General features: G+C 41.4%; 1 protein-coding gene and 1 non-coding gene across 4 annotated transcripts in view; both read left to right on the top strand.

Annotated features, from left to right (window-relative positions):
* Window positions 1-544: 544 nt before the first annotated feature.
* trnah-gug (transfer RNA histidin (anticodon GUG)) lies at window positions 545-616 on the top strand. Its single transcript has one exon. It is a non-coding gene; the product is annotated as a tRNA-His (tRNA).
* A 169-nt stretch (window positions 617-785) lies between these two features.
* frmd5a (FERM domain containing 5a) overlaps window positions 786-14,241 on the top strand; it is a 73,411-nt gene continuing 59,955 nt past the window's right edge. For all 3 annotated transcript variants that reach the window (XM_086298628.1, XM_086298629.1, XM_086298627.1), the window contains exons 1-2: window positions 786-975; window positions 1,437-1,568. In XM_086298628.1, coding sequence (XP_086154754.1) covers window positions 967-975; window positions 1,437-1,568 — 141 coding nt within the window. In that variant the 5' untranslated portion in view covers window positions 786-966. The remainder of the gene's footprint in view (window positions 976-1,436; window positions 1,569-14,241) is intronic.

Genomic DNA, 14,241 nt, shown 5'->3' with positions numbered 1-14,241 from the left:
GGGGTGATTCGTGAGTTGTATAGTACTGTACTTCTACAATAATGTGATTACATTTTACCATATAGCAGGTGGACATAATGCCCACGGGGGGGGGCAATTCTAGCTCTCCGACTTCCTGCATAAGAAACGGATATTGTAGTCTTGACCTTGCTAGTAAAAATATCAACCGCACTATTAATTATTGTATATATGTGTGTGTTTATTGGTACATGCTTTTTTTTTAATCTCAAGTAGTCTGTTAGTTATGAAAGAAAATGTAAAAAAAAAAAAAAAACCCAAAAAACCAATTACAATTGCAGCTCAAAATAGTCTAGATCTCCTCTAACCTCTGAGCAAGGCACTTTCACCAGACAATTTAGATTTGTGATCCAACAACAATTAGCTTCAAGTGTTTGATTATGAAAAACTCATGTCTTGGACATAAATGTGGATTAGTGGATTAGGCGACGGTTAAAATAAATCAATTTTCGACCTCGAAGCATCGTGATGACGTACTCTACTTAAAGACAAAAATAAGCGGGGTGCAGTCAGTCCCCGTTAGCTCGCCGTGATCGTATAGTGGTTAGTACTCTGCGTTGTGGCCGCAGCAACCCCGGTTCGAATCCGGGTCACGGCAGAGATGTACGTCATCCTCCGGACGGTTTGTTTTTATCGATTTAAATTGTTAATACACTCTTACGCCACTTTAACGTGATTTTGTTGTTGTTGTAATACAAGCTTTGCATTTCCGTTCTAGGCTGACGAAACATTTTCACTCAATTTGCTTGCCGCAATGACAACGAATGGCCTGCAGGTGGCAGCCCAACACATTTAATATCCACCACCTGGGAAGTTGTGTGACACCCGACGCCGCTGGTTTTAGGTCAGCCAGGCAGGAGCAGCTTGATTTCTCTCCAACGTTTCATCGTGAACCTGAAGTCTACCTCCAAAGACCCATTAAAGGATTCACACTGCTCCTCGCACAGCATGATTTGGGTGAATAATTTTAACTTCATACTGAGGGAGTCATAAAAAGAAGCTAACCTTTTAAAAGTTTTCTAATGCATAATTGCTGGTCATGGGAAAATTAGGCGTAAGAAAAGAAAATCAGTATATACTGAAACTTCACACTCCCGTTGGCTCTCTTTGACGTCAGTTTTCATTTGGACCCGCCCGCTTGCTCAAGTGGCAGCAGTGAATGGTGAGAGATAATCCTCAGCTCTACACAGACACACACACAGAGCAGCAGGGCTGAGCAGCCTCTGGATCTGGATGCGGGCATCCTTGGATTTCGCTCTCAGCACGGGCCCACAGCACGGAAAACTTAACGGGACAACAATGGTGCTTGCCTCGGCGGCTGAATCCGTGGCTGCTGGTCGTTCAGGGGACCGGGAAATGCGGTCAATGTGACATTCACTTGCATGCTGGTGTTCGAGTTTATTGTTCTGGTCCTGTAGACGCAGAGCGGCGAAACCTGGGAGAGAAAGATGTTGAGCCGATTTATGAGTGGCAGCGTCAGGAATCTTGAGCGGGAATACAACTGCACGGTCAGGCTGCTGGACGACACGGAATATACGTGCACCATTCAGGTTAGTCACCTGTTTATTCAGTCCACAGCGCGCTGCGATTGTGTCTGACCTGGCAGACAGAAAAGCAAGTGTTTTATCAGGGGGGGGGGGGGTGGCAGCAAGTGCCTGAATGCCCCGCTGCTGCTCCTGCTCCTGCTGCTGGTGTCAACCAAGATAAATTAGACCTAAAATAGAAACGTGTAGTTATTTATTTTGCCATCCCGAATAGGCTTGTGCAAACCTTTTTTCTCCCCCTTTCATGACCTACTATTACCTCAACCATCAGAGAATTCGGTCGTGGGATTAGAGACGTCAGGGAGCCTTGTAGTACAGACATAACTCAAGCTCGGATTGAGTGGTTGCCAGAAGCTCACTATCCTCTTAAAGTAATGAATGAAAGCAGTTCCCCTCCCTCTGTATAATAATAATAATAATAATAATAATAATAATAATAATAATAATAATATCCTCTCCAATCTTGAGAAGGGAGGCTGTTGGTAACGCTGTCCATGCAGTTTCCAGCAATGCACATAGGGTATCCCATGAAACATGCCCCCTCAGTTGCACAATGTGCCACTACACTGATAAAACCAAAGATGTGCCATGTGCTGTTGATGCAGGGTTGGATGTGATGATTAAATGGCTGCAGCTTCCCGGTGTTCACGAACGGCACATGTCCTCTTTTAAGAGGGATTTTCCAGAACCCAAAACAAACGATTGATATTGTCAGCGCAGGCATATTTCTTTAAAAACTTAAAACAAGCCCAGGCCCTGATCATAATAACCGTCTTTCCCTCCCTTTGGTCTCTCTCTACTCCCAGCGTTGCTTTGATGATGGTGCAGTTTTATGTTCATGCTGATTTTAGTAGTAGGTGAGAGGGCCTGTCACTTCAATTACAAGACAGCAACTGCTCTGTTTGTGGATGCTGTGGAGTTGTGGTGAAGTGATGTAAGGAAACCCTGGGAGAATTCTCCTGATTAGTCAGCGACATGTAGATAAACACACAGCAAAACCATCTTGCAGCATACCGAGGAATTGTTTAACCTGTAATGGGAACAACGAAACCCTAATAAGACGCGTGATTGTTGTCACTTTAGTGTCTGCTGTCACCAGCGGGCTACAGAGCCACCACTCCTCTTTCCCCCAGCGAGCAAGCGTGAAATGCAAACCGCAGCTACTATAGGATCGTGACTGTGTGCCCAGGTTGTAAACAGATCTGCATTTCTGCTCGGAGAGCTGAGCAAGACATGGAGCGGGGCCAGATGGACTGTGAAGCCAGCAGGTGTGCTGTTTGCAGCAGAGTCGTGTGGTCTAGGGGGCTGACGTCACCAGGGTGGAAAAGAGAAGAGTGGAGTGCAAGAGGAGAATGCTGTAGCTCTGCTGTGATTGTCTGGCATCCTGGTTATCTTTCTGCCTAACCTGGCCCAGGGAGGGAGGAGTAAAATCCACCTGACTAGCCACATCGGTTTCATGGCCCACCAGGAAAACAAAAACAGGGGATGCAAACTAGCTCAGGTCATATACTCGTTGAGCCTCTCTTTTACCTGATTTTTTTTTCAATGCACTTTCAAACTTTTCAAAGGCTCCATATTCATATTTTTACCCTTCTTCCATTCCCTGGCATCCAATCAGGTGACATTAATTCAGTGGAGTGTAACCACCCCCATGGTGTCTGCATAATAAAACCACCTTCAGCAGAAATTAAAAGCACAAAGTACGCATGCACCAGAGCAAAGCAGGGCACCAAGGGCTTTCAGAAGAAGGGCAGGAAATGTGTCCGTCTTTTTAAAGCGGTGGCAGCTGTAATGCACGAACATAAGTTTTGCTTTAATGAATTATGGATCTTTCCACTATGTTTGGGAAGGGAAAGTGAGCACATCTCATTAGACCGCCCTGTAAGATGAGTTCTTGTCTCCATGCAGGTTGATGGAAGTGCCTGAAATCCTCTTTGCCCTCAGGCTTTTTCTGCTCTGTGATTTTAATGTTGCAATGCAATGTTGCCACACAGAGTCAGCCTGAGAATTAGCTGTCTCTCATTTTTGTCATTTCCTGAGAATAAAAGATGAATCACATTTTAAAAAAAAAGCTGTATTATTTTTCAAGGACAGTGGGTGTGCCCACTGTGAAAAGAGAATATACTGTCATTTTTTTTTTACCTTCTACTGAAGCAAAACTCCAGCATTATTATCAGCTTACAGTCGTGTAGCTGATATTGCTTTCACACCATGAACCTCTGTGTGTGTGTGTGTGTGTATGTGGGGATATAACACTTGTCACTGGGAAAACAGATTTAGGTCCCGGTAATATTATGTCACCTTTAAAGGACATCACTGTAAAATACACCATGTGAAAAGGACCTTACACCCTCTTTCAGTTCTATGGTTTTATGATGAGGACATGATGAAAAAAATCATCTGGTCCTAACAGTTTGAGAAGTGGATAAAACCAACCTCCAGTCAACAACCCCTCAAGGAATATTAAACTGTGTCATTATATATTTAACAAATTTTATCCAAAATGTAGAAGCAGAATGTGAAAAATTAAGTACATCCTTACTGTTTTCCATAGAAATTTAGGCAGCAAGTAGCAGCCAGGTTTTGCTAATCAAATGCACTTGATTAACTGATCATCAGCAAGAGTGACCACCTTTTTAAAAGCAGACGTTTTGTCAGTTTGCTGGTCTGAGGCGTTCAGGTGTGTGCTAACATTATACCAAAAAGGAAAGACATCAGCGATGAGCTTAGAGAAGCAATTGTTGCTCACCGTCAGGTTTGGAAGGGTATTAAGAGCATTTCCACACATGTTTGAAGTCCTTTATTCTACAGTGAGAAAGATTATTCACAAGTGGTATACATTCAAGACAAGACAGTTGGCTATTCTCTCTGGATGTCAGGAAATTCCTCCAAAAGTCAGAGAAACTACAAAAAGCTACATCTCAGATAATGACAGAAGAATTATAAAACGACTGATAAAAGATGGCTCTTCTCTCTACAACATGGTAGCACAGATTAGGTTTGCATCTAAAAGAACCACAAGACCTCTGGAACAATGTCCTTTGGGCAGACAAGAGCAAAGTGGACATGTTTGGCCATAATACAAAGCACCATGTTTGGCAAAAACCAAACACAGCATATCAACTGACAAGCATGGTGGTGGAGGGGTGATGATTTGGACTTGTTTTGCAGCCACAGGACCTGGGCACCTTGCTGTCATTGAGTCAACAATGAACTCATCAGTATACCAAAGTATTCTAGAGCGTGAGGTCATCTGTCCAAAAGCCAAAGCTTGGCCATAATTTTGTCATGACAGTGATCTCAAGCTCTAAATCTACAGCTCAGTGACAGTCCATCTCAAAACACCATTGAAATTTCCTGAAATGGTGGGACGTTAAGAGAGCTGTGCATAAAGAAATGCCCACAAACCTCAATGAACTGAAGCAATGTTGTAAAAAATAGTGGGCCAACATTACTTCACTACAATCCGGGGGGGCTGAATCGATCCATCTTTAGTTTAGTGTCACAGGGAGCTATCTCGTTTATTTTGGCTGTTAAAGAACAAAAAAACACAAGCATATATCCATTAAGTTGTTATAGTATGAAAGGTCGAGACTGCTGTCCTGTCCACAGACAGGAGAGAGACAAATAGCCATTGGATCCAATTTAGAATTTTCAAACATGACTGATTTTAGACAGTCGGAGGAAGTCAAAGTATCTTAGGGTGCCGTAGCCATCCAGTACATTCAAACTCAGGTCCTCCATGCTGTACGTGCACAGTGCTAACCACTGTGCTACCAACGTGACTATGAATTCAATTTTATTTGTAGTTACAGTTTTGCAGAAGTCCATTATTTACATTCTCTCTTTGCAGTCTTGTTGGCCACTTCTGGATCTGCAGATCTATCTGTGGTGGAGGCTGTGGGTTGACAGTCAGACACACACTGTTGGCTAGGTCCCCCCACCATCTCCACCATCTTTTTAGTTGAATTCTATTTAAAGTTCAAGGAGTGCAGAAAAATGTGATTGCTTTTTTGGCACAGTGGAGCAACTGCACAACTCCTCCACTGATAAAGTAAATTATAGCTTATCTTCTTAGAAACCTATGCTTATCCTTTTTTTTTCTAACAGCTGTTTTGTTATTTGAAAACACAGCCAGTCGCTCACAGTCCAGTCTCAATTCTATCACCTACGAGAAAAAAATATGCTAAGAAAATAAAGAGTTTGCTGAAGTTTTATATTCTTTAACCAAAATGAATACAAAGTGAATACAATCAATCCTCTGGAAGTTTTCCTGAGATTTGCTGACCTCTTGGTGAGGAGGCTGCAGGGGGATGGTAGCCTTATTGAGGGTGCTTCACTTTGAAACACAGTGCCAGCAGCTCAGCTGTTGCTACGGGGACTCCACAGTTACTCTAACAAAATGCGAGATCACTCAGTGGTCAGGATTTCTCTTCCAAAAGGCCACAGACAAAGATGTAGCCGTTAGCAGTTACAGGAAGGTAATTTATTCCCTGAGTACTCCCAGAGGACCCTAGTAGTGATTTGACTGTTGTCATGTTTGTCTACAACAGGACTATCATGGGACTGCTCCACTGATGCATATTTACTCTTGTTATTCCCATCTGGTGTTTAGATATTTTATGAAGTCTAAAAGGAATGAAATGGTTTTATTGATCTCCTTATTGCTAATATTTTTGGCCCGTGTTCAAATGCAGTAGCTGATTTTATGCACCTCTTTTCTTGTTTAAACATCTTTGTCAGTAATAAAATTAATTGATGAATTGGTCACTGTTGTGTTTTAGTGGGACAAGTCAAGAATTCTGCTGCAGGAAAAAAGTCTGAGCTAGAATAATACAATCCAACTTTTAATTTAATAATAATGAACAGAGTTATAAAATGTAAATAAACATACTGATATATTGTTTATACCGGTTTGAACAGGTGTTTGATACCATATATTTAATGGATATATTCTTTTGAAATGGTGGGATGTAAAGAGAGCTGTGCATAAACAAATGTCCGTTAGCATGTGGTTTCTTATATTAATTTGAAAGTGTTTCAGATTAAAAAAAATAATAGTCAGGATAAGTTCATCTCAAGTAAAAATCTTCATTGGGGAATGTGGCTAGCTCGAAAACAAATGTTTATTTGCAGCAAGGGATGGAAAATGTGGCTTTCTGATAGAAAAAGATACTAAACAGTGGATTATTAATGCTTCCATCCAGCTTCATTTACAAGTGTAAGTAAGTAAATAGAGGGAATGTCCCATCCTTCTTTTCCAATGAGCTTTTGTCACTAATGACACACTTCCTAATTTGAAGTGTGAGTCTACTGAAACAGTGCCAGCAGCACTATACAATAATAGTGGCACAGCTTTATATGCAGTGACCCAGCATGAAAAATGTAGAAGCACAAGGGTGTGTCTAGGGCAGCGGTCCCCAACCTTTTTTGCGCCACGGACCGGTTTATGCCCGACAATATTTTCAAGGACCGGCCTTTAAGGTGTCGCGGATAAATACAACAAAATAAAACTAGTACCGGTACCGAAAAAAAGAATATTTATTCATAACACACGTGAAAAGACCCAGGAAAACAGAGTTAACGATAAAAATGATAACAAAATAACGCTGAAAAATGATTAAAAACCCCAAAAACCATACATTTCACACCTGAGCCTCAACTCTCGTGGCCCGGTACCAAACGACTCACGGACCGGTACCAGTCCAAGGCCCGGGGGTTGAAGACCGCTGGTCTAGTGAGTGTTCTCTCTCGGTATTTCACGTAAAAGTGTAAAATAACTGGTTAGCACTTCAGTTTGACAATAGCTAAAGTAACTAAACTTTGTAACATGTCTGGAGCTACATAAAATTGCAAAAATAAAATTGCAAAAATATGCTATATAAAATATAAATGGCACTATATAAAATGTTTCTTGCATATTTTTTGTGCTTTGTTGGAAGTTGTTGACATACCAAACCTCCTAAATTGTAGTTGGAAGATGAGATGTTGCTCTTGCTCTCAGACATGCCTGGGCTTGTCCTGTTGCACAGAACATAGATTCATGGCATTGCTATTGATATGACATCACAATATGACATTTTTATATCATGCAAAAATTTATCAAAGATTATACGATATGGCATAAAACTATTCATAGCTATTATAGTTTACGTTATCCAGCATGAAAACACCGTGTGGAGTTTTTGTGTTCTTCCTGTGCCTGTGTGGTTTCCCTCCGAGTACTAAGGCTTCTTCCCACATCCCCCAAACCTGCTTTTTAGGTTAACTGGTGATTCCAAACTGGCCTTGGGTGTGAATGTGAGTGTGAACGGTTATTTGTTTCTGTGTGCTTGCCCTTTGACAGACTGGCGACCTTTTCAGTGTGTACCCCGCTTCTCGCCCTGTGACAGCTGGGATGGGCTCCAGCCCCAGAGCGACCCTGAGCTGGATAAGCAGAAATAAATGGATGGATGGTGTGAAAACTCAGTGATCTGTGATGTCTGCAGTTCGGTCTCTTGACTGACTTTACATTGTGAGGACCCTCAGAAGTGTCCAGCCCAGGCTTAATACACATAGAACCTGTGTATTAGAGATGAAAGATATGCATATGTCTGTGTGCTCCGATCTCATAGAGGCTGATGCTGTTGCAATACTTCATATAAATCATTAAAATCTCTGCTAGGTCTAAATGTTTCATGAGACGTAATCTGTCATTTCTGTTTACCACCATCGGTGCACGCCAGTGTCATGATTGGCTGAACAGATTACCTCGCTATACTGTCTGTCTGTCTATAGTGGCATTCTACAGTCCCCTTGCTGAGGATTTGATACGTGGAAGCAGCTTCTTTTCAGTCACACTTTATCAGTCAGTTTTTGCTGATAATGAAAGAGCTGGTGCGTTGTGTAAAGACTGCAAAGGGCCATTGCTCCGTTGGTACCCTCTGGATGAGGTCTTTGTCTTTCATTGCAGGTGCCCCAACAGAGCGTTACAGTACCTGGATTTTAAACTTAGCCTGACCTGCATTGGCTTGCTGGGATACATGAAAGAGCGTAGCAGAAGACAAGATGCCAGAAGCTTTTGCTACACACTCGTTGAAGTATGAGCTCACACACGAGCAGTTTATGCTTTCTTATAATTGTCAACAGGCCGCTAAATGTGGGTGTATAGCATAGCCTGTTTGGGTCGGTCTAACCGAATGCCTTTCTTATATTCTCCAGTGTCTCTTTGTGTGTGTGTGTGTGTGTGTGTGTGTGTGTGTGTGTGTGTGTGTGTGTGTGTGGGGTGGGGGTCTGAATGGAGAGCAGGGAGGCAGTCTGTCAGTGTGTCAGGAGCAGTGCTGCCTTTGTGTTGTCTGGGATGCCTTGTGTGACAAAGAGAAACAGAGGGGGCTCGAGGTTGTGCTCCACCTGAAAGCATGAATATTAAAACACACTACTACAGCAATATATCCTCGTGGTGACTGGTCTGCTAATGAGAGAAGTGGATGCGAGTAGAGCAGCTAATGATCCCATTCCTCTCTCAGGATTAGGTTCACTTTAAAGGGAGATGGCCTCCAGCTATATTAATGCAAACAGATTGCACAGCTTGTTACTTTGATTTACATACTTCACTGGCCTCATTAATGAAATAGTTTGGTGCAAGAAACTCTTGGTAGAGACTGAATTCGAGAGCCTTGGAATATTTACAAGGGGAGAAACAAAGCTTTGATCAATTACAGATAGGGAAGGATGTTTGTAACCTGCAGTCATGACTCAACAGGAATGATGCACCACCACCACCACAAGCCTTGGAACTAATCAGATAAGTTCCGCCTTCAAGCAGTGACCTTAAAAAAATGTGCAAGTGCAATATATAATCAAACAGAATTTTAATTGCAATGTTGTAGCGGGCAAGCTTGGGATTTACTGGAGGAGGACAGCAACCTTAATATTTGGATATTGGGTTATCTTTTGTAATGAGAGGGATTTTTGGGGGGGCGGGGGTGAGAGTTGTGTTGTGTAACTGCCTTCTTGTTTTTGTTCTGGGGCCACTACATGCGCAACCACAACTTTGCAAATAGCTGCAAAGGGTATACAATATAAGATTTTATTAATTTTGCAGGGCTTTCACTTAGTACAGAACAAGTTTGAAAATTTTAAATTGAAATTCAGAATATCTCTATAATTGGAACTGGACCTTACTCGGATTGCTTCTGAAAGTTCAGTTAAGCACGTTGCAGAATGCTGCTTCCCATACTCAGGCTTTATTTGTTGTCCTCTCTGCCATGCTTCCTTCATGCTTTCTCTCCATTGCCCTGCTCCTGTTTGTCTTTGGGCCTCAGGGCTCTCTGCTGTATGAGAGAATCAGCCTTTGTCTCACTCTGTACTTCAAGGCCCTGTGCCTCTGCAGACTAATGAGGAAGCGCAGGGACAGGACTCGGACTACTACAATGCAAGTGAAATTAGCACAATGTTGCTTTTTGACTTGGGTTGCACAACAGCAAGTAAAAATGTTTAGTATCTGCAGTAAATTCTTTGCATTTAATATTATTGACATATTGTCTGCACATTAAAACAGGACATAATATAGTTGGTCTTTGTCAGGACAACCGTTATTCTGCTCGTGAGTGATCTCTTCTCCAGCACAAAAGTTGCTTTGTGATGGAGATTTATACCAGAGCGGGTGTCATCAGCATATAGGTCAGGTGCTGAGCTTAAATCAGATGTGATCTGACAGCCGTGACAGTTTTCTGTTGGCCGACGAGCCAACGAAACAGTAAAAATACAGCCGGAGCAGAACTGATGGACAATATGGTAGTGATTAGTTTACTCTTCAGCTCTTAGTTCAGTATTCATCGTACTCAAGATTGATGTGTTACAAAGGAGCATATTTGTCATTTTTTTCATCTTCCACATTTTTCCCCATGTCTCTTTTTTCATCCTGACCTCATCTGCTCCACAGGTCACCTCTTTCTCTCTGTGTCATCGGGATTGTGGTTCAGCTTCACACCGTCTCACTGCAGGATTTTTATGAGCTAATGATTGCCGTTCCTTCCCTCCGTTCTTCATCTCACCTTGCCTCCATCATTGTGTTTTAGTTGTCTTATTTGTCTCTTCAGCAGATTTACATTCTCGCTGTGCTCTGTGAGGCCTCGTCTCTGTAATGTGTCGACTGTTCTTTGCCATTAAAGAAATGGATGATTTGCTGTTGTTGTTCTGAAGGGCATAGCAAGGACTAGTTTATTTTTCTGTCCAGCTCTGTGGTTGCACGTGTGCTGTCATTCAAGTAGACAAGAAAACATCAACAAAAAAACATGATATGATTATCGGACTAGAAGTGGTATCATTTACAGTACTGGGGAAAAATCTTGGGCCACCACTCACTTCTTGATATTGTTCGAGGAAATAAGTAACGATTTCTGATTAAACTTTAGTGAATACTAGATGACTCAGTTGAAGCGTCAGGTACATCTCTCAGGTCCTGTGTCAGGCCTTTGCTTAATTTTTGTCCTGTTTCTTAATGACAGACTTTCAGAAACTTTTCATTTGCTGTAGTTCTTTTAAGGCCTGTCACTTGCTCAGATTCACATTTAGGACAGATATATGTCAAGTTTTCAGCTAAAAGCTTTTTGGGAATCACCTTTTCTGTGAAAAAAATGTTTTATGCCTGTCAGACTGTGTTATCTTTGACATCTTTCATATATTCTGCTAAAAAAACAGGAACAAATTGTTTTTTTTTTTTGTTGTTTTTTTTTACAGCCTAAAAGCCTAAAGGTACAATTTCAAATTGGTTCTTTGCTGCTGTCCAAAGAAAAACTATGAAAGACCATCAGAAAGCTTGGAGAAGCGTTGCTCAAGGCCACTATAAAAAATTACAAGAAAGTCTGGCTCCTTTGAAGCAAAATGTAATGAAGCAAAGAGTGGGTCAAGACTTCTGCACAGCACTGTAATGCCGTTTACTGTTTTTTTTGTTTTCAGTAGGAAGGCCAAGGATGACTTCCTATTTTTCCAAGTTAATGTAAATGTTTTGTGATTCAGAAAGCTCATTTCAAGGATCCTGATCCCTGGAATATAGCTCCAGAAAACTGAAGTATTACTTAACACGTATTAATTTAAAAGGAGGGATGACTTTGCTTTGTCACATGTAATGTATTCAAGAGCTGGAATGTTTATCTTACGGTCTCGTAACGCATTTTCAGACAGTATTCATTCACCGCAAATGTGTGGCATCAGTGCGCATTTTGTAAATGGTTCTGTTCACGCAGTTTTTCAGATAGTGAGTTTTGTATAAAGAAATCATAAGTACAAATGTTTCAAGCAATATTTTGTGAGAGCTTCTGAAATCTGAGACATTACTGGCATCCTGAGATTCGATGCACAGCATTTGCCAAGAGTCTGTGTGATTAACAAGGAGCATACTGTGTCAGGTGACTCTGAATGCACAACCCAGCTACTACCCACTGCAGCTGGAAAAGATTAAACATTTTTCTGATCCTGCAGAGTAACTATTGCCAGACTGGAATAACTGAATGGGTAACCTGGGATTCATGATCTAAGTATTTATCTGTCCATACCAGAGATTGTTGAAAAGAAAAAAGATGGATAGGCCTACAAGTGAAGCAAATGTGGAATGCCTTACATGTGTATTCTGTCTAATGAAAGCAGAGGACGACCGCTCTGGCTGCAAAAACACTAAAGTGTTGAAGTCTATTTAAAAAATACTTCTCACTTGATTTATAACATCAGGACACATTTTCCCAAGGTTCTTCTTATTAATTGTTAGTTTTACATCTTTTACACCAGTCACACAGATGTAGAAATGAGTCATTAGGGACAAATTTGTATTTTTTTTTTTATCTGGTTTGGTGAGTGGTTGCTCATTGTCACTTATTGTTATGGAGAGGGGTTGCAAAAATGGTTCTGCACCAAAAACATCCTTGTTATTGCTTTGGTGGCCAGCAGATTGCTGCAGCTGAGTATAGATAGCATGGATCACGCCGACTTGTCTGCAAACACACTCAGATACTTTCTGAGTGGTAATAAAACCTGAAAAAGCCTGATGCAAACTAAAAACAGAGAGTGCTCTCATTGAAAGAAAGGAAAAAAGCCTTACTATATTAAAATCAACATATTGTGATGACTGTTTCTGGGTGTGAATTCTCTTATTGAACTGTGGATGACTGAGGCAATCTGCTATTGACCAAAGTAATTGCATATCACGTAGCAGCTTCCAGCAACCTCCAGGAACCACTTGCTGACTGATTGGCAAATACACATTTTTCCCTCTCAACTTGCGCTTGCCTGGGAATCGCCAACCACTCTGCAGGCCAGTATGACGGGAACCAAAAGTGAAACAGAGTAAAATTCATTTCTTAATCCAACAGAATCAGAAGCTTGTGACACAGCCAATGTTTGCAAATAATTGCTTTCTCATGTAATCATTTCTGCAGATAAATTACCAACATGCTGCCATCAGTCTGAATGAACAAAACAATACTATTGACATTAATTTATCGATATGAAATGGTGAAAGAATTGCAGCACTTTGTCCCTAGTCACATTAGCAGTGTTCGGCAGAGTGTGTTTTACAGTTTTGTTTCGTTTACCAGGAAGAAGGCGGCTGGTCTTGTGCGTCATAATGAAAGTGATCATTAAGGAAAAACCATCTGTACTCCAGCCCAACAGTGTGTAGCTCTCCGAGAAATACACGATCCTGTCATCATCCCGCAGACGTGGCTGGGTGCCTGTAATGAGGGCTACTTGAGCTGCACTTAGGGAGTGCAGGGTCTGTTTATTCTGATATCCTCTCCTTTAGTGTCTTTTATCTGTGACAATATACGCTTTCTGTCAGATGTGCGATGACACACAGTTGATGAAAATAACAAAGAGTAGGAGAGCTTTGAGCCAGCTGTGTCCAGCGGTACAGGAAGATGCTGAGATGAGGCGGAGCGGTTGTTTTTGGCGTTTAGAGTTGAAAATTTACGCTTTCAGTGTTTAATTCATCTTTGTCTTATTTTCCACCCACTCTGGATAATTTTCCTCGAGAGAAAGAATTTTCTTTTCCAGTGGGTAGTTCGATGAGTTGCTTTATGAGCGTCAGTATTTTTCTGGATTGTTTGCATTGTTTGTGTTAGCATTTGTATATCATATTTACACGACAAATCGCTGATCTGTCAATATTTTAGTCCATCTTAGGATCAAATAAAAGCCTGGGTGGCTCCTGTTGTTCCACGTGTGTCAGGGACTGCAGATTACATGGACAGCTATTCATGCATGCAATCGGTCTCTTTTTTTCCTTTGTGTGTGTGTCAGCGCAGCAGTCAGAAAAGATGAGCGTCTCTGGAGAGGACATAGATGAACACACACACAGGGGGACAAAGAGGCTGGCCAATGAAAATACACAACAACCCCAACACACAAAGACAGCTGTCCAGTGCAGGTCCTGGTTCAATTCAGCAAATGTGTTTTTATTAAAAGCAGCAACAGTACTGCAGTGTTTGCCATTAAAAGGCTGCTCTGTCTAGTTGCAAGAATATTTTTTTTTTCCCCTAATAGTTCGATCCTATTTTGCCCTCTGAACTGCTTTTATTTTTTTACAGCGTTGATTCAACCTGGAAACATTCTTAAGACTCGGTTTCTGTTTCCTGTGTCTGACAGAAAAAATTTCTGATTTCTAAATCACCAAATATCGGTATCGGTCTTAAAAATCCAGTGTATG

The sequence above is a fragment of the Aulonocara sp. 'chitande type north' Nkhata Bay genome, linkage group LG7 (assembly GCF_057382095.1).
Source record: "Aulonocara sp. 'chitande type north' Nkhata Bay isolate Kocher_YH1m ecotype deep benthic linkage group LG7, A_spYH_male_GT1.1, whole genome shotgun sequence".
Taxonomy (NCBI): Eukaryota; Metazoa; Chordata; class Actinopteri; order Cichliformes; family Cichlidae; genus Aulonocara; species Aulonocara sp. 'chitande type north' Nkhata Bay.
This window is presented reverse-complemented; position numbering and strand designations above follow the sequence as displayed.